Source organism: Natator depressus, chromosome 2, assembly GCF_965152275.1.
Source record: "Natator depressus isolate rNatDep1 chromosome 2, rNatDep2.hap1, whole genome shotgun sequence".
In the NCBI taxonomy this organism is placed as follows: domain Eukaryota; kingdom Metazoa; phylum Chordata; order Testudines; family Cheloniidae; genus Natator; species Natator depressus.
Genome location: NC_134235.1, coordinates 187446693 through 187471990, shown reverse-complemented (window position 1 = coordinate 187471990; position 25298 = coordinate 187446693). Strand labels below are relative to the sequence as shown.

The window sequence follows — 25298 nt, the reverse complement described above, 5'->3', positions numbered from 1 at the left end:
GTAGTCACCATTGATTCTTCCCCTTTTCCTATAGGACTAGCTGCTCTTCTCTTCTTCCTTGCCCTTCCACCTTCAGTGACCACCTGCTGAGCCCCTTCTTCATTTTCCAACTCTGCAAATCTGTTCTTGAGCTCTATTTCTCCTTCACTAGCCCGTCTTTTCCTCTGCCTGGTTCTCTTAGTCACATGCTTCCACTGTCCATTTTCTTCACCCAGCAGTCTCCCCTCAGAGTTCTTCAGTCCTGCTTCCATATGCAAGTCTGAGCTTTTTCCCTTCAGCTGCCTCATGTCTTTGCTCCATAATCCACTCGAACCCCCTTCTAAACTCAACCAGACTTTCCACCTGCATCTCCAATCCTTGGATCTTTTCTTCCATCAGTTCTATCAGATGGCACTTCATGCAGACGAAACTCTTTCCAGGTACCCCCTCCAGGATCATGTACATACTGCAGCTTCCACATCCAGTCATCTTCATTGTGTCTTCCACTACATGATCTCCCTTAATTGGCTCCCATTAATATTTCCTTCCTCTTTGTCTCTCTCTCATTTGGGCTAACCTGCTCTCCAAAGCACCTTGCACAAGTAACTCAACTGGGTACTGAGGAACTCTGTGCTGGAGAGGGGAAAGTACCTTCCTATCACCTGCCCCTCAGCCATGGAGCCCCCACCCTTCTCTGCAATAGAACACACGCAACCTCCACACCTCTGGGCTCCGGGCCATGTAGGAGGTAAATACCCTAAGCATGGCCTTCTTAAATTCTACTCAGCAGACCTGCAGTTTGACTGCTGTAGGGTCCTTTGCACCAGTGGATAGGAGAAGAGAAGGTACAATTTCCCCCTTGATGACAGAAGCAGATAATACAGATTCTGGAGCTAATCAAAGGTTCAAGCAGCTTTGAATCAGGCTCTTTATTCAAAGCAAGAGTATCACACAGAATCGTAGAAATATAGGGCTGGAAGAGACCTCAAGAAGTCATCAAGTCCAGCCTGCTGTGCTGCAGCAGGACCAAGTAAACCTAGAGCATCCCTGAACAGCTTGTCCACTTTGTTTTTAAAAGCTTCCAATGATGGGGGCTCTATGACCTCACTTGGAAGCCTATTCCAGAGCGTAACTATGCTGATAGGTAGAAAGTTTTTCCTAATATCTAAACTAAATCTCCCTTCCTGTAGATTAGGCCCATTACTTGTCCTACCTTCAGTGGACATGGAGAACAATTGATCATGGTTCTCTGTATAACAGCCCTTAACAGACTGGAAGACTGTTCTCAGGTTCCCCCCTCAGTCTTCTTTGCTCAAGACTAACCATGCCCAGTTTTTAAAACTTTTCGTCACAGGGCAGGTTTTCTAAGCTTTTTATCATTTTTGTTGCTCTTCTCTGGGCTCTTTCCAATTTGTCCACATCTTTCTCAGCTAAATTGTGGCACCCAGAATTGGACACAGTACTCCAGCTGGGGGCCTCAGCAGTGCCAAATAAAGCGGGACAATTACCTCCTGTGTCTTACATACAACACTCCTGTTAATACACTCCAGAATCATATTAGTCTTTTTGCAGCTGTGTCACGTTGATGACACATTCATAGATTCATAGATATTTAGGTCGGAAGGGACCATTATGATCAGCTAGTCTGACCTCCTGCACAACGCAGGCCACAATCTGTAGTCCACTGTAACCCCCAGGTTGCTCTCCAGCAGTACTACCATCTCGATATTTATTCCCCATTTTGTAGTTGTGCATTTGATTTCCCCCCCCTAACTGTAGTACTTTGCACTTGTCTTTATTGAATTTCATCTTACTGATTTCATACTAACTCTCTAATTTGTCAAGGTCATTTTGAATTTTAAACTGGTCCTCCAAAGTGCTTGCAGCCCCTTCCAGCCTGTTGTCATGTACAAATTTTATAAGCATACACTCTACTCCATTATCCAAGTCAATAATGAAAATATTAAATAGCTCTGGACTGACCCTTGCAGGATGCCTAGATATGTCCTCCCAAAGTGACAGCAAACCACTGATAACTATTCTTTGTTTGGTCCTTCAACCAGTTGTGCACCCACCTTATAGTAATTTCATGCCACTGTATGAATGGATACAATCTAATCAAGGTAACTGTAAAATAAAATAATTCTCTTTTTTTTCTTCTCTCCCATCGCTCCCTTCTAGCTTGCTTATCAGGTAAATAGCTCTATACTCTTTCTTCCTTAGACTGTAGAAACAATGACAACATTGGTTTATGGATACCCTTTCACACAGTATGTTTATTTCAAGGTACAGCCAAATGTCCAGTATATCCAACTGAATTGGTGTTTGCTCTCGATATGTCTGAAGATGTTACCCCAGCAGCATTTGAAAGAATGAGGGATATTGTGATCTCTTTGCTGCGGGTCATCAAGCTCAGCGAAAGCAACTGTCCGACTGGTGCCCGCATCTCCATAGTTTCATACAATACCAACACAAGGTACCTCATCCGATTCTCAGAATTCCAGAGGAACAACTTGCTGCTGGAAGCAGTCCAGAGAATACCGCTGGAGAGGTCCTCGGGCAGACGCAATATTGGAATGGCCATGAGATTCATTGCAAGGAATGTGTTCAAGCGGGTTCGTCAGGGTGTTCTCTTAAGAAAAGTTGCCATATTTTTCACCAGTGGCCCATCACAGGATGCTACCTCCATCAACACAGCAGTGCTGGAGTTTGGTGCCCTGGATATCACTCCTGTTGTGATTGCCTTCAGTGAAGTCCCTAATATCAGACGTGCCTTCTCGGTAAGCTGGCTGCCTACAGCAAATGGGAAATCTCAGTGAGAAGTGATCATCCTTTTCATTAACAGTTACTTGGCTAATTCATGAGAATATTTATGCACCCAAGTTAATAACTTACAAAAGGAAGGTTTAGATCAGGGGTTCTCAAACTTCATTGCACCACTTGGGTCCCGAGCCCCAGCAAGTCTAAGCCAGCCATGGTGACCCCATTAAAATGGGGTCCTGACCCATTTTGGAGTCCCGATCCACAGTTTGAGAACCTCTGGTTTAGATCATAACAGCTTTTAAGAAGGGAATACTTTAGTGACATCTGAATTAAAATTAATCCTGATTTATTTCATGACCATGAAACAACTGACTCACTTCTGTTATTGTCTGTCCTGGTGTAAATCCAGATTACACCAGGCTCATTTCACTTGCTGTGTCATAGAATGTCCCATTCTAACATTGACAATTGCTAAGCATTTGTCGGGGAACACATACAGCCTGGTTTACGTACAAACCTGGGGCCATATTTTCTGGAGAATTCAAATGCAGACAAACCACTCTATTTTCCCCAAAGAAAACTGAATTCAGTGAAACATTTTAATAAATGCATTGCCATTAGCTACAACAAAGGAGAAAGCTTTTGTCTTAAAACATGATTTTAAACTGAAGCACAGTAAATAGAAAAATAACTGTTGCATACCATATGCTACCAAACCTTAAAGAAAACATTTCAGGGGTTGTTTAAAGTTTTTGGTTCTGCTCTGCAAAGAAACCCTCCACAAATGGTACCATGGGTTCCGTATTCCTTATCTGTGAATTATTTCTATATCAACTGTGCTCAGTTTTAAGTTAAATAAAAACATTTTTTCTTGTTGCCAGCCCTTCAGATCAACCTAAGATGCAAGATGAGTTCTCGCCTCCTTCTGTATCATCAGCAATAGCAGGCTTTGAGACTAAATGCTGCCTTAGCTACTGTCACAGTTTCAGGGTAACTGCACTTCTATCCCCACCTCTGTGGTCAACTCCAGAAGTGCCAAGCTGGGTCTCAGCTCTCCAGCCATCACTTTTCTCTGGGCAGGAAGCCTTGACACATTCCCTTCTGAAGTTCTGACCAGGGGGTTTTAAAGTTTCACAGCTCCCTGCCACATACTGTGATATCCCCAGCAAGCCAATCTGCCTAATGGACAGTGCCTGCCTGTGTGTTGCTTTCTCTTCTAGGGCTATGAACAGTGTATTGCCAGCAGTTACAAGTTACCACCCAGCTCTTTCTAGGCAAGCATATTTATTTTAAAGGTAAAGGCATTCCCAAAACATATTAAAAACAAATTAAACAGATTTAAGCACACACTAACCATACCAGCAGTCACCCACCAGTCTTATGGGGCCCTACTAGGCCAAAGTCTCAAACTCAAAGGCCAGAAGGGAACCAAGATCATCTAGTCTGACCTCCTGCACATTGCAGGCCACAGAACCCCATCCACCCATTCCTGTAGTAGGGGACCCATAACCTCTGATTGGGTTACTGAAGTCCTCAGATCATGCTTTCAAGACTTGATTTAAAGTTACAGAGAATCCACTATTTATTTATTCTTGTTCAAACCAGTAAATGACCCTGTGCCCCACCCTGCAGAGGAAGGTAAAAAAAAAACAACAGTCTCTGATCTGGGGAAAAATTCCTTCCCGATCCCAAACATGGCAATCAGTTAGATCTGGAGCAACTCAGGAAGACCCACCAGCCAGACACCTGGAAAAGAATTCTCTGTAGTAACTCAGAGTCTTCCCCATCTAGTGTCCGATTGCCAGTTTTTGGAGATATTCGTTAATAGCAGTCGTGGATATGCCATTGTAGGCAATCTCATCATACCATCCCCGTCCATAAATTTATCAAGCTCAGTCTTTAAACAAGTTAGGTTTTTTTGCCACCACTACTCTCCTTGGAAGGCTGTTCCCAAACTCCACTCCTTGGATGGTTAGAAACCTTCATCTAATTTCAAGCTTAAACTTATTGATGGCCAGTTTATATCCATTTGTTCTTGTGCCAACATTGGCCCTTAACTTAAATAACTCCTCTTTCTTCCTGGTGTTTATCCTTCTGATGTATTTATAAAGAGCAATCATATCTCCCCTCAGCTTTTGTATTTTTTAGGCTAAACAAGCCAAGCGCTGTAAGTCTTGTAAGGTAGGTTCTCCATTCCTCTGATCATCCTAGTAGCCAGTCTCTGCACCTGTTCCAATTTGGATTAATCTTTCTTAAACAAGGGAGACCAGAATTGCACACAGTGTTCCAGATGACATCTTACCAGTACCCTGTATAATGGTAATAACACTTTCCTATCTCTACTGGAAATTTCTTGCCTCATGAATCCTAGATTTGCATTAGCTTTTTTCATGGCCTCATCATGTTGGCGGTTCATAGTTATCGTGTGATCGACCTATACACCCAGGTCTTTCCACTCCTCTATTGCTTCCAGCTGATACATCCCTAGTTTATAGCAAAAATTCTTGTTGTTAGTCCTTAAAGCTATGACACTGCACTTAGTACTATTAAATTTCATCCCATTTCCATTACTCCAGTTTTCAAGGTTGTCCAAATCTTCTTGTATGGTATTCCGGTCCTCCTCTATATTGGGAATATCTCCAACTTTTGTGCAGATTTTATTAGCACACTCCCACTTTTTGTGCCAAGGTCATTAATGAAAATATTAAATAAGACTGGTCCTTGAGGAGCTGCATTAGTAACCTTCCTCCAGTTTGCCAGTTCACCTTTCAGTGTGACCCTCTGTAGTCTCCCCTTTAACCAGTTCCTTACCCACCTTTCAATTATCTTATTCATCCCCCTCTTCTCCAATTTAACTAATAATTTCCCATGTGGACCTGTATCAAAAGCTTTACTGAAATCCAGATATGTTAGATCTACTGCATTTCCTTTGTTTAAAAAATTGGTTATCTTCTCAAAGAAAGATCAGGTCGGTCTGGCATGATCTACCTTTTGTAAAACCATGTTGTATTTTATCCCAGTGACCATTTATCTCGATATCCTTAACTACTCTCTCTTTCAAAATTTGTTTTAAGATCTTTGATTCACTTGTGGTCAAACTAACGGGCCTGCAGTTTCCCAGATCTTTTATTTCTTTCTTAAATATAGGTACTTGATATGTGCAATTCTCCTTTCCTAGGTTGCAACCCCTGAGTCCACAGATTCATGAAAACCACTCACTATTGGGCTTGCAATTTCATGTGCCAGTTCCTTTAATATTCTTGGATAAAGATTATCCAGGCCCCCTGATTTCATCCCATTAAAATGTTTGAATCTGGCTTCTTCCTTGGATGTGGTAGTTTCTACTTCCATATCCTTGTTCCCATTAGCCACCCTGCTACTGCCCCCAACCTCCTCATTACCCTTATTAAAAACTGAGGCAAAGCATTCATTTAGGTGTTAGCCCATACCTAGATTATCTTTAATCTCCACCTCAACCTCAATGCTTAGTGGTTCCACTTTTTCTTTCCTTGTTTTCTTCTTATGTTTATGGCTAAAGAAAATGGACCAAATTCTCCAATTGCACCAGTGCAACCCTTGAAAGGAGAATTAGGCCTTGTGTCTTTATCAGTGTTCTTTTATATTACATGGATATACAAAAAAAAAACCCAACAGGATAACCTGAGATTTGTTTCTAGTCTATAGATTCCCAGTACTGGCTTGAGTATTGTGACTATGAAATCACTCTGGCCCCAACTTGGAGAGGTGCAGAGTGAAACAACCAATTAGTGCTCAGGTACCAGAATAATACATGTAGTATAAGAACCTGAATAGAATAAATAATCTATTTGCAGTAATTAGAAAATAACGTTAACCAGGGCTCCTCATCCTCTTTCCTCTCAACTAGAATGTACAGGGCCAAATCTTGCATTCTTTACTCAAGCAAAAGTCCCACTGGTGTCATAAATACAGATTCAAAACAAAATTGATAAATAAAATATAGATTCAAAATAAGATTGTAGGGTTTATCCCACTGTTGCCTCAATTTATGCAAGGGGGGAAAAAAACCCAGAAGCACAGATATCTACCTTCTGGCATAAGCAGCTTGTGTACCCAAGCACGGTAGGTGAAGTTAACAGCATCAGATAACTGCAGTAACAAAAATCTCATAATGAACACCACGTTACATGTATTCACAGTACATTTTAAGAGGCAGTCCTTATTACCACCAGTGCCACAAGGAATTTTGCCATTAGGAAGATAAGGATCAGATTCTGTTTTCCATTATTAAACACAGCTAATCTGCCTGTTGTGTAGCAATATATTAAAATCAACGGGATGAGTAAAAGGCGTATGTCTGACCACCACAGTGGAAGGTCACACTGGCAAGCTAAAGCAACACATTTCAGGACCATATATTTTATTCTTGCTGTAACAAATGCTTTCCAAGGGCAAGACCATATGGAACCGTAATCCAAACAAAACAAGACTAGTGTGAAGCCTCAGATTTACTTTATTGTCTACATTTCAGTCTTGTTTATTCCCCGGGTTGCAAATTCAAGAAATGTCAGGAACCCTCCAGCAAGAAAATGAAAGTTCAAACCAGAGGCGACTGGTAACTGCTGATAGTGGGGGGCAGGGAGGGCACAATTTAAAGGTGCTGATGGTATGTAGCAGCGTTTAGGGCAAGTACTCAAGAGACAAAGGAGTTTTGATTTCTAGAGCTACTTTTGATGTCATGTTTTACGATACTATGTAATAGCACACGGAGACTGTTCTAAAAGAGAGCTACACATGGAAAAGCTCTCGATTGCACTGATGTATTTTATCAGTTGGAAGCAGTGGTTCTCAACCAGGGATACACGTACCCCTGGGTGGATGTAGAGGTCTTCTGTAGGGTAGACCATCTAGATATTTGCCTAGTTTTACAACAGGCTCCATAAAAAGCACTAGCAAAGTTAGTACAAACTGTAATTTCATACAGACATTGATGTGTTTACACTGCTCTATATACTAGATCAGTATTTCTCAGTCTGGGGGTTGTGGGATGGGTTTGAGGGGGGAGTTGTAAGTGCAGGGCCAGCATTAGGGGGTGGCAAGCAGGGTCCCTGCGAAGCTAAGATATACATGCTGAAGTCAAAGCTCTAGCCCCGCCACCTAGGGCTGAAATCAGACTCCTGAAAAGAGTACAATAGTCTGGAAAGGTTGAGAACCACTGATGTGAAGAACAGAGATATTTGTAAACCAATCCTTTGATATGATCTTTTAAAGCTCTTGTGATAATATTAGCACCCAATAATTATGTCAGGAATCAGTTCTAATTTAACCATATAAAATTACTTTCCCTCTCCATTTAAATCTGCATTCCCAAGCAACCGGACTCGAAGAAGACCCGGTCCCGGTGCGCCGGGGGCCACTACCGGCCTCACACCCTCCATGGGCCCAGCCGACCCAGAGCCAGTTGCAGCGCACCGCCTTGGTGGAAATGCACCCAATGGGGGTTGGGGCCGTCCAAGCGGTGGTCCCCTCTCGACACCCCCTGGAGGTGGGCGAGGGGGATTCATCGTCCTGGGCCGGCCGACCGAACCCGCCGGGTTGAATCCTCCAGGCAGACTGCGTGGACCCCACCCATGTACCTCTTAATGTTTTCACGCCCTCTTGAACTCTTTCTTCAAAGTTCTTTTCAACTTTCCCTTATGGTATTTGTTGACTATCGGTCTCGTGCCAGTAATTAGCCTTAGATGGAGTTTACCACCAGCTTTGGGCTGCATTCCCAAGCAACCCGACTCGAAGAAGATCCAATCCCGGTGCGCTGGGGGCCACTACCAACCTCACACCGTCCACTGGCCCAGCCGACCCAGAGCCAGTTGTGGTGCATCGCCTCAGTGGAAATGCACCCAATGGGGGCTGGGGCCGTCCGAGCAGTGGTCCCCTCTTGACACCCCCTGGAGGGGGACGAGGGGGATCCGTCATCCCAGGCTGGCCGTCCGAACCCACCGGCTTCAATCCTCCAGGCAGACTGCACGGACCCCACCCATTTACCTCTTAACAGTTTCATGCTCTCTTGAACTCTGAACGTTTAAATCTGCTCTCTCTTCTGGGTTTACAAGGAGACATTGGCTCTTGGGCACCACAGGTACCAGAAATCTCATGCTAACCCTCCTGGGGCTATGATGTCTCTTCTGGCATCTGACTCTTCTGGTATCTGTAGTATCACAGAATGATGAATATGGGGCATCATTAGCAAACCTGTAAAAACAGATTTCATGGCAGGAGGATAGTGGTTTGAAAGAATTTTTGGAAAGTAAATAAAAATGGATTTCTCTGCTCAATCTCCTGTGCCCAGCCCAGTTAGCAGGGATGGTCAAGTCACATTTCTCAGCTTGCCTGCCATTCCATTTTCTCTTTACAGTTCACTTTTAACTAGAGATGGACCCCAAACTAGGACACAGAATTCAAACCACTCAGAAACACGAGGAAGATCAGATCTAGGTCCAGATTTCACCTTCATGGGTCAAGTTTATTTTTATGAATGGCCAGTTCAGAATTCCGAATCCCAACACTCTCTTGTGAAGTGGCTTGGGTTTGGATCTGAGGTTTAGAAACTTGAATTTGGATGGAAGCTTCACAACTGGCCCACTTTTGCTATTAATATTACAAAGTTTAATAGTGTGACTTTCCAGTTCTTATTAAATATATTCTGACATTGAGGCCCCAATCCAGCAAACTCTTAAGCATATGCTTACTTATAAGCTTCTGAGTCGTCCCATTGAAATCAATGGAACTGCTCAAGTGCTTGAATTTAATCATGTTTAAGTACTGTGCTAGATTAGGGCCTCTAGAAAAAATGAAATAAAATATATCATTGTCACAGTTTCAGGGGAACTGCTCTTGTATTCCCCACATCTCCCCACAACCCTCAGCTCCCCTGGCCCATGCTGCCTCCTCCAAAGCTGACTGCAAAGAGTTACAACAGGATCTCACAGAACTGGGTGACTGGGGAACAAACTTGCCCCATCACAAAAAAGATCTATTAGAACTGGAACAGCTACCAAGAAAGGCAAAAAAAAAAAAATGATTAGGGGCATGGAACAGTTTCTGTATGAGGAGACATTAAAAAGACTGGGACTTTTCAGTTTGGAAAAGAGACGACTCAGAGAGATATCATAGAAGTAAATAAAATTGTGATTGGTGTGGAGAAAGTGAATATGGAAAGTGTTATTTACTCCTTTAGGTAAACACAAGAACCAGGGGTCACCCAATAAAATTAATACGCCACAGGTTTAAAAACACACACAAGGAAGTACTTCTTCACACAATACAATGGAACTTATTGTCAGGGGATGTTGTGAAGGCCAAAACTGTAACAGGCTTAAAAAAAGAACTAATGGAGATTAGGTCCATCAATGGTCATTGGCCAAGATGCAAGGTGATCAGGAATGCAACCCTATGTTCTGAGTGTCCCTAGCCTCTGATTGCCAGAAGCTGGGAGTGGACAACAAGAGACGGATCACTCGATGATTGCCTGTTCTGTTCATTCCCTCTGAAACACCTGGCATTGGCCAGTGTTGGAAGACAGGATACTGGACTAGACGGACCTTTGGTCTGACCCAGTATGGCCATTCTTATGTCCAGATTTTTAGTGTCTAGCAAAGTTATGAATTTAAGCACTTGGGCTCATCTTTTGAAAGTGTTGTGCAGGTTTCTTTGAGGATGAGGACAGATAGGTCAGATATAGAGTGATTGCTTTCTGAAAAGTGTTCACCCATAGTAATAGGTTGTTTTTATCTATCATTTTCCTGTGTGAGTTTATCTGAGAGCAAAGTGAGGGTCTGGTTTCACCCACATATTTATTATTGGGGCATTTAGTGCACTGGATGAGGCACACCATGTGTTGTGATAGGCATGCGTAGGATCCATGGATCTTGAAAGGTGTGTTGGGGGGGGGTGTTGCTCATTGTAGCAGTGGAGAGATGTCTGCAGGTTTTGCATCTGTTGTTCTGGCAGGGTCTGCTGCCACTTTGAGTTGGTGTGTCCTGGTCTGTGGGGAGCTTGCTCCTGATGATGAGCTTGTGATGTTGGGGGGGATGTTGTTTGAAGGTCAGGATTGGGAGGTTCAGGAAAGATTGCTTTAAGGATGGGGTCCCCATTGAGTATGGGTGGTAGTTTGATATCCTGTATGAGTTCCAGTGTGGGGTGGTAGGTGACAGTTAGGAGCGTGCAGTCATAGGGGGTTTTATTTCTGTATTGAAGCAGGTTCTCTTGGGGGCATTTGGGTGGCAGGTTCCATGATGCAATCTACTTCTCTGGTGCAGTGTCCTTGCTTGGCAAAGGCAATTTTAAGTGTATTAAACTGTATATCCTGGACTTTCTCCTTGGAGAGTATTCTGTGGTATCTGAGTGCCTGGTTGTAGATAACAGATTTCTTGGTGTGTTTGGGGTGGTTACTGGATCTATGGAGAGTAGGTGTGTGATCCGGGGGTTTCTTCTACATGGTTGTCTGTAGGGTTCCATTGTTGAAACTGATTGTGGTGTCCAGGAAGTCAATGCTAGTGTGGGAGTGTTCCAGAGAGAGCTTAATGGATGGGTGGTGGTTGTTGAAGTTTTGGTGAAAATCTATTTGGGAGTTTAAGCTGTCTGTCCAGAGGTTAAAAAATATCATTGATGAATTATTGGTTTCATGGTGCAATGGTCCAGCAATTCTTCAAAGGTGGTCCATGAAGAGGTTGGCATATTGGGGAGCCATCCTAGTACCCATGGCTGTTCCCATGGTTTGAACAAAATGTTTGTTGTTGAATGTAAAATTGTTATGAGTGAGGATGAAATGGATGAGTTTGATGATGTGTTTGGGGTGGATATCAGAGGGTTGTCCATTGTCTTGTAAATATTTGAGGTCATAATTGTGAGGGATGTTGGTGTATAAGGAAATGACATCCATAGTGGTGAGGTTGGTGTTCCGAGGGAGGCTGTTAATATTGTGGACTTTGTGGAGGTAGTCAGTTGTGTCCTGGATGAAGCTGGCCTTTTGTGTGATGAGTGATTCTATGAGTCCCAATATTCCTTCAGTAAGGGTGCTGTGGCCAGATATGATGGGTCTGTCTGGGTTCCCTTGTTTGTGTATCTTGGAAGCATGTAGAAGGTTGCTTGGGTGGGTAGGTGAGATTGTGGAGTTTCTCTTGGAGTTGTATGGGGAAGGATTTGATGGAATCCTTAAATTCCCGAGTAAATTGTGGTGTGGGGTCTTCTGAGTTCTTTATAGTAGGTGGTGTAGGAGAGTTGTCATTTGACCTCTTTAACGTAGTCATCATGTTGAGGACTACAATGTCACACTCTTTGTTTGCCAGTTTGATCACTATCCGGTGCTTAAATTTTTTTGGGGTACTGTTTGGCTGTTCTTTTGGCGGGTGGAGAGATTATGGTTGATGTGATGTTTGTTAAGGATTTTGCAGTTAATTTTTTTTTCCTGAAGTAATCACTGTAATGATCAAGAGTGTGGTTTTCTGCACTCTGTACTATCCAGTCAGATGATTCTTTTTTCTTAACTTGTCAGTGGGAACATGGTAATTGTGAGTGGAGTTGTCATTGTTGTGAAAGAATTCTTTGAGGCGGAGACCGTGGAAGAATTCTTCTAGTTCTCCACATATTAGTTAAACACCACAGAACCTGAGACCACGCTATGTTATTTGTTTGCAGTAGCACCTAACAGTCCCAGCCAGGATCTGAAACCCATTGTGCCTAGCGCTGTGCAAACGCAGAGTGAGACGTCAGTACCTGCCCTAAAGATCGTACAATCTAAACAGACAAGGCAGACAAAATGTTGGAGAAAGGAAGCACTATTATCTCCATTTTGCAGACAGGAACTTAGCACAGAGAGGTTTAGCAACTTGCCTAAAGTCACATAGAATGACTACGGCAGAGCCAGAACTGAAAGCTGATCTTGAATCTTAGTACAACACTTTACCTACTAGACCTTCCTACTTGGATGCAGAATTTATATAAAGTTTTATTTCAGATGTACTTTATCAGAGTGGGGGTTGATTTTTGTTATTTTTTGCTAACTTTTCCTTCCATTCTGAATGTTTTGTCTCCTCCACATGTTAATTGTCCTAATCATGGACAGCAGCTGCAGGAGCTCATGGACAACTGGCACAATACCCAAGAAATTACGCAATTTCTAGCTTGGGCCAGTTCAGTGTTATAACCATTAACTTGTTGAGTTATTGATAGTTTGTTTCAGCAGAAAAATACCCTTAGTTCAGAAAAGTGGTCTATTCTTTGAGTGCAGTTCTTCTTGTTTAAGCTATTTCTAAATAAATGTTTGCTTTAAAACAGATGGATGACACTAGAAGATTTCAACTGCTTATTTGGGAAAGGCAGCAAGATCAGCGCTTGGAAAGCATCACATATTGCACACTCTGCTATGGTAAGGCTCCTCATTTCACTTAACAAAAATCAGTGTTAGCTGATACAGTGTTGTTGTATCCATGCACTGACCTTCACAGCAACAGGTCCTCTGGATATTAGTGCAATAATTTTCTAGCCAAGATAGATAGTAAGAATTAGATATAAGAATAAGAATGCTGTTTAGTTGTCCACTGCGTGGTGAAAGAAATGATAAAATTTGGCATTTTCCTTCTAGTGGAAGTTACTCAATAGAGTTATGCTTCTGGGAAAAGAGGCTCATTTACTATAACTTCCACATTTCCAGGAGGGAGAAGGAAAAGGGAGTGGACGGAACAGATATATTTAGGAATGACAGCCAACAGTCAGATAAAAAATAGAGTTTGTTCCAGTATCATTTATTTTGTTTAGGTTTCAAGGAAAGAAAAAACAGATGAGCTCTTCAACACATGTTGGTCATTTTCTGTTACTACTGCTGCGTTACGTCCCATGAGATCTCAGAACATAATTTAAAGGGAGTCAGTCAGTGTAGTTTATCGGACCAACTTAGAAGAGCTTTCAAAATAATTTTTAGGACAAACTTTTTAAATGAAAAAACAAACAAACAAACCCTCACTGCAGTTTTAAAGTGATTGCTTTTGTTACACTGTAAAATAGCTTACAGTTCAATGCTTCCTGCCTAGCTAAATGCAAACCAGATACAAACTGTGAAGTGACAGTTCCCCCACCAGTCATGGTGAACATGGACATCACTTGTGTCATGGACAGCTCTGGCAGCATTGACAGCGATGAGTTTGAGAGAGCCAAAGACTTTGTGAGTACCATGCTCGATCACTTTGTTATCACCTCACAGCCGAGGGGATCGGATGAAGGGGCGAGGGTGGAACTGGTGCAGCAGGCTCCTCGAAGCTTTATCTCCAACAGAAACACAAGCCCAGTGAACAAAGAGTTTGATCTGATCATGTACAATGGTAAACATTTGATGAAGAGACATATCCAAGAATCTGTTCACCAGCTGGAAGGGCCATCTGCCATTGGTCATGCTCTGCAATGGACAATTGACAATATATTTTTCAAAGCCCCCGAGCCGAGACAACACAGGGTCATATTTACAATACTTGGAAGTAAGACGAGTTCCTGGGACAGACAGAAACTGAGAGAGGTCTCACTGCAAGCCAAGTGCCAAGGATTCATCATGTTCACCCTAGCACTTGGAAACTATATTACCAGCAGCGAGCTGACAGAGCTTTCGAGCTTCCCAGCAGAACAGCACCTAGTGCAACTGGGCAGGGCTCTGAAACTTGAAATGGCATATGCTCAGAAGTTTAGTCGTGTCTTCCTAACCCTCCTAAAACGTAAGTAGCACACAATCCAACTTACTCCTGTTATTGAAGCAATGAGAAATGCTTCACCATCAGTCATGCACATTCACCGTCAGTCATGAGAAGCGCAAGAATTTCTAGTAATAGAAGTTTTTGAGTTTTTTATAGTGTCATGCTTAGTGTCGTCAGATGTCACCGGTGTGGTGCTCTGCTCTGTTCAATGTTGATAACAGCTGGCTGCATGCGTGTGTTCCCTCTGTGTGCTGTCCTGCCTCTGTGCAGATAGCTGACACAGCAGACCCCGAGAGAACCCCCAATGACCACAGACTCTCACAAGGTGCGAAGGCACCCGGGTTTATTGTCAAACGAAGCACAGTAATAGTTCCCTATAGACTCTACAGGACATACTACAAATATGTGCTCCCTGACAATGGACCGGCTCAGTCAGTGGCAGGACTCTCCACTGCCCCCTAGGCCAGACAAAGCTATCCACTCAGGGATGCATTCTTATACACAGGTACAAACAAGTTACACATCACTCCTGACGCTTCAAGGTACAAGCCCTCTGCGTGTTGAGGTGCTGCCTGTCTTCTGGTACATGTTGGTTCGAACAAACAACTCTATCCATCATATTATCCTTTTGACCCTGCCTTTAGGATGGGACAGCCTGTTCCTCACTATCTCTGTGGAATGTGTTTGTACCAGAATGTTCTGCACATGTTCATCCTATTAGTACTTGATACCTTTTAGATATGTGTATACGTGCAATTAGCAGCCTTCTTCTTGCCAACTTCTGTGAGCAGGGCCTGCCTCTGGCTCACAGCTGAACTTTGCTTTATGTTAGCAAAGTCTTGACCATTACTTTAGTTCAGGCCTCTGATACAAGGGTTCCTGTTTCAGGGCCTCATCTTACTACGCTTAGTATACAAAAGAAGGTAAACTCCATTCTGATACTATGGTGATGAGCACCATAGAAATACCTATAATACAAAACATTACAATGATGTCTTGGGCCAAATTCTGAAAAGGATCAGGTGTGCAGTCAAGGAAGAACTAAGTTCTATTCCTGGTTTTACCACAGCCTTCCTCTGTGACCATTGGCAAATCACTTATTCTCTATCTTGTTTTTTCCCCACCTCTGTGAAGTGGGGATAATACTTCCCTATTTTCACAGATATGAGGAATAATTCATTAATGTTCATAAGCATTTTGAGATAAGCAATATAAAAGCATCAAGTCTAATTTTGAAGCTGTCATTGATTTCAAGCCACACCAGGAATACATTTAATAGAAGCTCCAACTTGTATAAAAAGATATTCAGTATATTAGAGAATCAGATGCATCTACACAAGGTGAATTTGGAGTTTCCTGAGCCTCTGTTATTGGACAGGCTATATGGGTGATATCCAGTGCTATTTTCTGTGGACTTATTTCTCCTTTGTCCTGTCTCTTGGTTCCAGTTTCTCTAGTTGTGCTATGCTTATTTATTGGAAGATCCTTACTTAAATTCACAAGAATAATTTCATGCATTTTTTAGACTTTGCTACCTGTGCTCTTCCTACAGGGGGAATGAACAGTTATCCTTCTCCAGAACTGCAAGAAGAGTGTGAAGCCTTAAATCGAGGAGATGCACAACAGCAAGTAGCTGTTCTGGAGAGGTAGGGTAACTCCTTCTGAATTGTTTCAGGGATGTGGGGAGTACAATTGCATATGTACAGCCTGTTCTCCAAATAAGGGACCTGTCCCCTTGAAGGCAATGGCAAAATTCCCGTTAGGTTTCATGGAAACAGGATCAGGCCCAAAGTTTTCCATTAGCAATAACTTGAGTGAATGAGCCTTTTGCATCTTCTTCACATACAAACTATTGCTAAAGTGAGGTATTTCCCCTGCAGGATACCTTTCCCTGAATTTGGTGGAGTTGACAGTGGTGGGAATTTGGAAGAGCTAATGGAAAGCAGAATGATAGAAGAAATTACAGAAGCCACTCAGGAGGAACCTGTAAATGTCAGACAAGAAGAAAAATATGATTTTGAGGAGAAGTAGTATTTCACAGAGGGCAATGCCAAAGAGACCAAGCTAGAGGAATATGGAGAAGTCCCAGAGAAGAATGAAGAAAACTTAGGGGAGACAGTAGAAACTGGAGCTGCATATGCTAACTATGGTATGGTTTCTAGGTCCTGAGGCAAAGCCCTTTGAAGTCAGTGGAAAGACTGCTGTTGCTTGCAATGGGCTTTGTCTCAGACTCATAGTATTTAGTCAGTTCCCTGGCTTCTTAAGCTTTTTGTTGGCCACACAAATGAAATACAGCCTAATTTGCTTTGTGCTATTTCCATGTGTGTAACAGAGGGCAGAACTGGTGCTGTCATTTAGTCTTTAACTTGGATCTAGAATGTTTTATCAGAGAAATACAGCTGCAGTTCTAGTTAAACAAAACAAAGAGGCAGCTAATTCTTGTCAGTCCAAATTAAACTGAATCCTCAAAGCCTGCTAGGATATTGAGACTTTCAGCAAATTGCTCTATTATTACTGAGCTAACAGGGCCGCTTCTTCTGAACACTAACCTTTCCTGGGACAACAGGCCTTAGCATGGGGGACAGTACGTCCATGATTCCACTACCGCCCATTCTTGCACAAGGGACTGAGTCATCCATCAGGTATGTCCCCATCCAAACAGAGGCTCATCATACCCTGCCAGTGATAACTGTTCACTTTCCACCTAGCTGTGTGTATTTCATTGCAGATTTTCTTTATATGATGCAATAGGCTGAAAGTTAAAGATCTGGTTACTAGATATATTGTCACAAAAATTCCATAAGAGTTACCCACATTTAATTTAGTGGCTCCCCCTCACCTTTTTGAAAATCTACAACCCAATAGAATTCCTGTTGACAAAGGGCAGATGCATGGGTGTGGGGAGCGTTTGTATGTTGATCAACTGCTGCAATGCAAATACAATATAATTTACAAGCTGCAGCTTATGGTTCTCAAGTTAATTCATTGATAGTGATATAAACTTCTTAAGACTTGTATAATCTAGCAGTTCCCAAACTTCATTGGTTCACTTACCACTTACTTTAAAAAAATGTTCCATCAATTCACTGCATACACTTACCACCGCTTGGGATTCCCAGCTGTAAGGAGCTGTAACTGGCACTGATTTGCAATTCAGCATATCCATGCTGATGAGGAAGAAGGGTAGGATGGAGAGTACGAGATAAAGTTATTGTCCCACACTATTTTACATCCTCCTGTTTGCTTTCCTGATACCTGGCTTTCCTTCTTTGCCAGATTCTGATTTCATACACTTGTGAAAATTTGGAGTCACGCCTTTGACTTCAGCCGAGTGAGTCTGAATTTACACTGGTGTAAATGTGATCAAAATCTGGCCTGCTGTATGTCAGATTGCTGCAGGTTACACTACTTATACCTATTTTCTGAACAGCGTATTCCCACTATAACTTATCACCACTGAACTTGGATCAGAGACTTTCATGGATTTCTCCTGTTAAGCATGGCCTTTAGTGTCGTTTGCTGGAGGAAGATGTGGTTGGTAACACCTCTTTACGAACACATCTACAATAGGATAAAATAAGAACAGTTTTTACATAGTTAGAACAGTTCATGCTAACATGATTTGCCTGATCACTATAGACCAGGTATAACTGTTTTATAAACCAGCCTAGACACTAAAACCATATGGCCCTTCACTTCTGTTTTCCCCTATGTAGCTCCGCTCATTTCAAAACCTCACTAGTTGAAGTGAGAATAGAATCGTGTTCCCTCCAACCAACCATGTTCTAGACAGACAACGTGTTCTCTAGTAAGACCTGAGAAAGCTTACTAATTCTGTTGTCTGCCAGCTTGAACAGAATATTCTTTGCCTCTGAAGTACCAGCTCTGATGATTTTGGTTCTCTCCCTCACAAACTTTAACCATAACCTTTATTTGCCTTTTTTAGATGCTTGTGCAGTGGATCATGATGGAGGAGAGTGTCAAGATTACAATCTGAAATGGCATTATGACAAAGAGCAGAAAGTCTGCACTCCATTCTGGTATGGCGGTTGTGGAGGCAACAAAAACAGATTTGAAACTCAAGAGGAATGTGAAGCTTTGTGCATAGCATCTTCTTAGAGTGGAGACAGTCAAACCACTTCACTTCTTCAACTATGCTGTAAGGACAATGGGGAAAAAGAGATTAAAAGAAAAAGCTCTAAGTTAACAATACTGCTTCTAAATTTTAGGTAAAACAAATACATTCTTATTAAAATCCATGTTGCAAGAGGGCATTTTTAGTTGTTTCTTACCTGCTAACTGAATAATGAAAATGGAGTTACAAAAATTGATTTAGGAAGAACTGGTCTAGGAAATATTATTTTCGTAGCCAACAGTGCATTATTTAAAAGGGTAAGGTAAAAATTAATACCAACACTTGATACTGCTCCATAACACCAAAACGTGAACTTTTTAAGCGTACTGAAGAAAATAAATCAATACCTCAGACATTTGTATAAAATAATATTGGAGGTGAGATGTTAATGTCAAAGTGTTTTGGTTCATTTGTCTGAATTAATCCTAGTTAAAGAATGGGTCAAAACAATATTTTAGCTCTCAAAAGATGTAGAGCTATGATAGGTCACTCTGCTCTGGTCTGTGTCTAATGTAGCCTAATTCTTAGCCTTCTTTTAAAGAACCCAATATGAATAAATTCTTTCTACATAAAATATTAAGGTGTGTGCCACTGTGTTTTTTAAAATTGATTTTGACAGCCTTGTAGATTGGCTTCTCAGCACATATAAATCAGCATAGCTCAAATTCCTTTCACTGAGGGATCAACACACAGACGAAATGCCAATGATTGTGTAGGACAAATACAGAAGAATTAGGTCATTAGTGTTTGGTACTGCTGGGAAAGCCATGTATTTTTCTTTAAAGCACAAAGAATTTCAGGTAAGGTTTGTTTTTGGTTTTTTAAGTGCACATGCTACTACTTTTAGAGCCTGTTCATGATGCTACCTGGCACTGAGTTTTATTGCCCAGTGGAAAAATGTGGCTTTACAGCCATAGGGCTAGATACACAAAGGGATTTAGGTGCCTAACTGCTATTTTAGCCTCCTAAATCCAAAATTTAGGACCTCAAAACCCTAACTCAGCTAGACACCTTCAAGGACAGGTGACAAAGTCCTTAGGCACCTTAAATTTTGCCATTCAGCATGCACACAGCGCCACGGTCCAGATACCCAGCTCATACCTAAGGCCCAGCAGAATGCTCAGACTAGGTATTCCCCCGTCTAGCTCACCTGTGGGGCCTAATCAGGTAGCTGTTTTCAGAGGACACCTAACAGATCAGGCCATGCACAAAATATCAGAGGAAGATATGGTTCCCTTATGACCTTTAATGCAGTGGGTAGGGCACTCCCTCAGGCTGTGGGACCCCCACGTTCAAATAATCCCTTTGCCTGATTTGGAGCAGGGATTGGAATCTCTATCTCCCACCTGGCAGGAGTGTGCCCTAACCGCTGGGCTATGGAAAATTCTTGGGTGGGGCTTTTTCAATCCCTCCTGCTCAAGCTGTGCCACGTGTAGAAATAAATAAATGGTCATTGGAATGGGCATTTGAGTCTCTGACATCCCAGGCGAGCACCCTAGCCATTGGGTTACAGCATCACTCGCCCTCTTTTTCTGTCCCAATGGATATTTAATTACTTACACAAAGTGGAACAGCTTCAACAGGAGAGACAGACCTGACCCAGAGTACCCCATCTCCTAGTGGTTATGGCAGTCTCCGGAGAGGTGGGTTCCAATCCTTGCTCCCTAGCAGGCAGACGGGGGTCTGCACCTTGATATCCCATATCCTCAGTGAGTGCTCTAATCCCTGGGCTAAAGGTTAAGGGGTGGGTAGAGGCCGTGGCAACATCACCACCATTTTTTTTTTTTTTGGCAAGAAAGGGCTTAAGCGCCTAACTCTAGGAGAGGAATCAGGACTTTGAGGGGCTGGGCGTAGGCCATGCTCCTCTCCTCAGCATTTCCTCTTGGCTAGCTTAGGTGGCTCCCCACTCAGCATGCATCCTATTCTTCAGTGCCTAACTCTCCCCTTGCAGTGTATTGGGAGCCTCGGCACTCAGCTTGAGGCTGTGACTTTCATTAGGCGCAAGGCACCTGAAAGAAAGTGAAGCGACACTGAGCCTAAGTCCCCTTTGTGGCTCTAGCCCATAGCATCCTATTTGAAACAGTATACAGCTTGCCCCACATCAGTGGTGGTCACGTAGCACTTACAACGCAATCTAGTCTCCCTCCTGGAGGAGGTGATATCACAGTGATATCACCCACCAAATGGTATCCATTTGGCTGCAGCTGGAGAGTATGTGTGGTGGGATTGGATTGTGTGTGTGTGGGGTGGAGGGGGCTGATTCTCTGCGTTGATTAGAGAAATAGTTCATTGATTTCTTATTTAAAAAAAACCTGATGAAAACATGTTCTAAAGCCTATCCTGCTGAAAGACTCTGGCCAATCTTAAAGCCTCCAGGCCTCCTGATCTCCTATGGGGAAAGTCAGTAATGCCACTGAAACCGGTCAAGTTTGCAGCAGGATATTCATAGAGTTCAAGCTGAGAAGGGAACAGTAGATCATTGAGTTTGATTGTCTGTATATCACAGGCCATTAACTTTCACACAGACTACTCTGTATTGAGTCCAGTAATTGTGTATAACTAAAAGCCTGTCTTGTTTGGTTAAAGCAGATCTTCCAGTAAGGCAACCAGAAGTCCATGGTAGCAAACCCCAAGCAAGGACTGGGGTCTAAAGAGCCTGATTTCCCCCCCCTCACCATGGTGTAAATCAGATGTATGTTCATTGATGTCAAAGGAGTTACCCAATGTAGGCTTGGAAGGATTAGATTTTAAATTAGTAAATGTCAATTTCAATATATACACAAACAGATGAAAAAAATATTTCCCCTGGTAATAATCAAAGTTTACAGATAAGCAAGAAAAATGCTGCTTGAGAACTAGAGTTTGATTAAAGATATTTACTTTGTATATTTTGCTATGTGCTGTTGACAATGTTTTAACAGGTGTGCAGCTTTGACTTTTTGAATCTCAATGCCATTAAATAATTGCCTGACCCCATCCCATTATTATTATGAAAATTTAAATCAAAAATTGAAAAAAAATGCTTAGACAGATATCCGTCATAATTATAGAACAATACAGATTGAATTCTGCCAAGACTACCCTTGTAAAAGTGGGATCAGCATCAAATCCTCAGGGAAAGATTTTACTATTAAACCTTAGTTACTATTCAAAGTTAACAGTACACATGGGAGCCTGAAACCACTACAAATGTTCAGTTCAGAATTGGAATTTAGTTTGTAGAATAAAAATAAATGTGCATTTGTTACCAAACTGTCCAAGCACAAAGAAGCCACACAGAATCCTTTTGTTTCCTTTGACTGTGAGAACTAAAGCACACATTTTAACAATCCTTTTTTTAAAAAAAAAATTAATGTAGCACTTGTGATATGTACCAAACTGACAGATTGGGAAATTAAGTGCACTATCCATTACAGGCAATGTCAGTGCAAACAGTCATACATGGTACCTCACTGTTATGCTAAGAATCAGTTGCTGGAGAGTGATCCTGTGAGGTAAAAAGGCAGTTAAATCACCCCTGGGCCTTTCTGTGACTGTCAGTTTGGTGTTGGTGTTGGTAGGGGTTACATAGGCATTATCAGCCTATAACTAACATCTCACGTACATAGATTTATAATTTTTTTTTAGCATAAATTGATCAACCAGTGCTGACAGGACCAAACAGTGTCTGAAACATGATCTAGTTTAGGAGCTAAATTAGACACTAGCATAAAAGAATGCAACTCAGTTGATTTAAATTGGGTTCATGGTTTGGTTTCAGTAGTGTTTAATTCCAGAAATTGCTTTCATGTCCACTGACCTCAAAACAGTTGTGCTTGCTTGTGCTGGTAAATAAATTGGCCATGCGTGTCTCTCTGGTCAACAATGCTCAGAAGTATCCGGTTCGCTGGCTCTTTCCCCTCACCTTAGAATCAGCAATAACAGTTCCAGTATAAAAACACTGCCACTTGAAATTTAGGTGATGAGAAAAGGAGACAAATCAGACAGTTTCCTCCAAATTATATATTTACATGCAATGTCTACAGATATATTTAAACTGGAAACCTGTGGTGGAAGTTCTCTTAGAAGATTCTGGCAATGTTATGTGCAGTTCTTCAGTTAATATCAGGGTGCCAGCATTCGCTTTGAATTGGCTATTATCCTTTTGTGCTTAGGTTTGACTAAATCTGGTTAACATCAGAGTTTGGCTCTGTGTATCAGTTTGACTTAAGTGCAACTGCACTGAAACTGATGGGCTCAGACAACACAGCAACTGGTACGGCATAAGCACTTGAATATAAAATAAGCAGTGGAATTGTATTGATATAACGGATAGCAGAAAATGTCTTGAAGTGTAATAACCAGGAGAATATACTGAAACCTTCCTAAAAATAAAGAATTTTAAAAAGAAAAACTTATCTTACTCTCCTCTATTGTCACTGAACAGCAGTCTACTATATTTACTGTGAGCTTGATCCTGGAAGTTTTCCCCACTGATTTCTCCAGATTTAGCCCTGACATGGATTATAACAGACTTCACAAAATGTTGTGCAAAATGCATGCTCACAGTTTGCCATGTTATTACCGCTGAGCTATAAAGACACTTTGTGCTAATTTCCAAATTCTTTGGAAACAATTCAATGTATACTGACTGATGGGATAGAGGTGCTAATATGCAACATATGGATAGAACACCACACAATACGTGACTGTTGTGAGGTACATACAAGCCCGAAGAGGCAAAGTTTTCAAAAGTGCCTAAGGCAGCTAGGCACCAAACTTTAAGACACATGAAAGATCTCACCATAGCTGCATAGCTAGGCATAAGACTGAATCCAAGTGACATCAGCACCCAAGAAGTACAGGTGTCCCACGGCAAACCCTAGAGTGTATCATTCAGTTAGAAAACAGCATAATAATCTACTTGGACTCTGTAAAAAGTACCTCAAGAAGTTCCATGCTGTGTGGCTGTTGTCCTGTAATCACAAGACCATATCCTAAGTCCTTAGTTTAAATGTCCATTGACTTCAATGGAACACTTAAAGAAATGTCCTGTAGAATAGATATGCAACCAATAGGATTCTATATAAGATATTAGACCTATAGCGAGAATAACCTTTCCATAAATTTTTTATGATATCATTCTTAATCAAAAGAATGAGCCTTCAGAGAGAACGTGGTTTGTTCTGGAAATTCAAACCTTTTGTCTGCAAGAGGCTCCTAAAGGAGAGACTTCCTCACCATCCAGCTATAGGCCAGCATTCTCTTGCAGCAGTGGCGGGGTACTGAGGGCGCTCTAGCCCAGGGTTTCCCAACCCGTGTTGGGTGTGTTGTCAGGCCTGAACAGGTGTGCTGTCGAATTTTTTGGAAAAACTCCATGTGAGCACAAAAACCCTTCCTTTGTATTTTAATTAGTATTTTAATTAGAGCTGGATCGCAGTCTGTACTTTTGCTTTCCTGGAGGAGGCTCCTTTCAGGTATTATACATGTGTCATATTCCATTCCCTAAAGTGAGGTTCAGAGAGCAAATCTGAGTCCTGCAGAATGGGGACGGGGAAGAGGAAGCCGCATTCTGATTGGTCATCTGTCTCACTGCTCCGCCTCCGCCAGGGCAGAGCAACCAATCAGAGCTCAATCTCCTTCTCCCCCTTCTCTTCTGTGAGCAACAAGTTGGCTCCTCTGTGCTCCAGCTCACCCGCAGCCACTGGCCAGAGCAGGAGGAAGAGCACCTGGAGGTCATCTCCCCCCCCACAAGCCTGGAAGGGAGCAGGGACCCTGCTGCAGTACGCCCAGAGTTGGGGAAAACCCCAGGAGAAGCAGAGGTGAGGAAGGGGGTTGGGGGGACAGAATTGGTGTGACACTGGACTGGTGGATGGTGAGGACAGAACTGATGGGGGCTGGGAACAGAACCGATTTGGAGACTAGAGGCACAGAATTGATTTGGAGGTTGGGGGCAGAATTCATTGCTGTGCAGGGGATGGGCAGATGTGAGGGTGAGAACTCCTGCAGCAGGGGGTCAGAATCCTCATACCCAGTACATCTGGGAGCATGGACAGCACTAACCCTCTCTCTCTGGGCAGAGGCACTTCACCAATCAGACAGACTGAAAAAAAAAGCAATATCTTTGTAAATAACCACATATTTTGGGACCTAAGCTCCTGATCTGTTGGGTCTGACTCATTTGTTGATCTTTTGAGGTTGGCAAGACTGTGTGGGACAATTATATTGCATTTAAAAAAGAGAGAGAGAGAGAAAGTTACACACATTTGGGCAGACTATTTTGGGAATGAGAAGAAATGATTTATTATTAATATTATTCTCAGGTGCATCACTTTCTCCACTGAGCATGCTCTTGTCCAGAATTCTTATATTTAGCTTTAATGTTAGTTTCCACTGTTGAAAATGTTAATTCTGGCACAAAAGACAGATTGCAATCCAATGTTCGCCTCCACGGTTGTTGTGATTTTAGCCCTATTAGCCTTATTCTGGAGTGGCTCCTGAATATTCATGACCACATTTGGAGACAATATTGTGGCATGCCTTGAAATAATTAAAGGTATCAAGGGTGTACTGTGGCAGAGAAAAGGTTGGGAACCACTGCTCTAGCCCCCGGAGTGTGCCCCCACCTTATTTTTAAAGGGGCAGGTCCATTTCTATGGTATGACTTGTATACGATAACAAACCACTCTTCAAAATTATTACTAAATAGAAACAATATGAAGCTACTT

General features: G+C 42.2%; 1 protein-coding gene across 1 annotated transcript in view; it reads left to right on the top strand.

Moving 5' to 3' along the window:
- Positions 1 to 18777, top strand: part of LOC141982963 (collagen alpha-4(VI) chain-like) — an 89585-nt gene extending 70808 nt beyond the window's left edge. Inside the window, 7 exon segments of the mRNA XM_074945574.1 lie at positions 2161 to 2172; positions 2266 to 2759; positions 13054 to 13144; positions 13806 to 14477; positions 16009 to 16102; positions 16337 to 16605; positions 18403 to 18777. Of these exon segments, the coding sequence (XP_074801675.1) occupies positions 2161 to 2172; positions 2266 to 2759; positions 13054 to 13144; positions 13806 to 14477; positions 16009 to 16102; positions 16337 to 16605; positions 18403 to 18575 (1805 nt within the window). The 3' untranslated portion in view covers positions 18576 to 18777.
- Positions 18778 to 25298: the final 6521 nt, after the last annotated feature.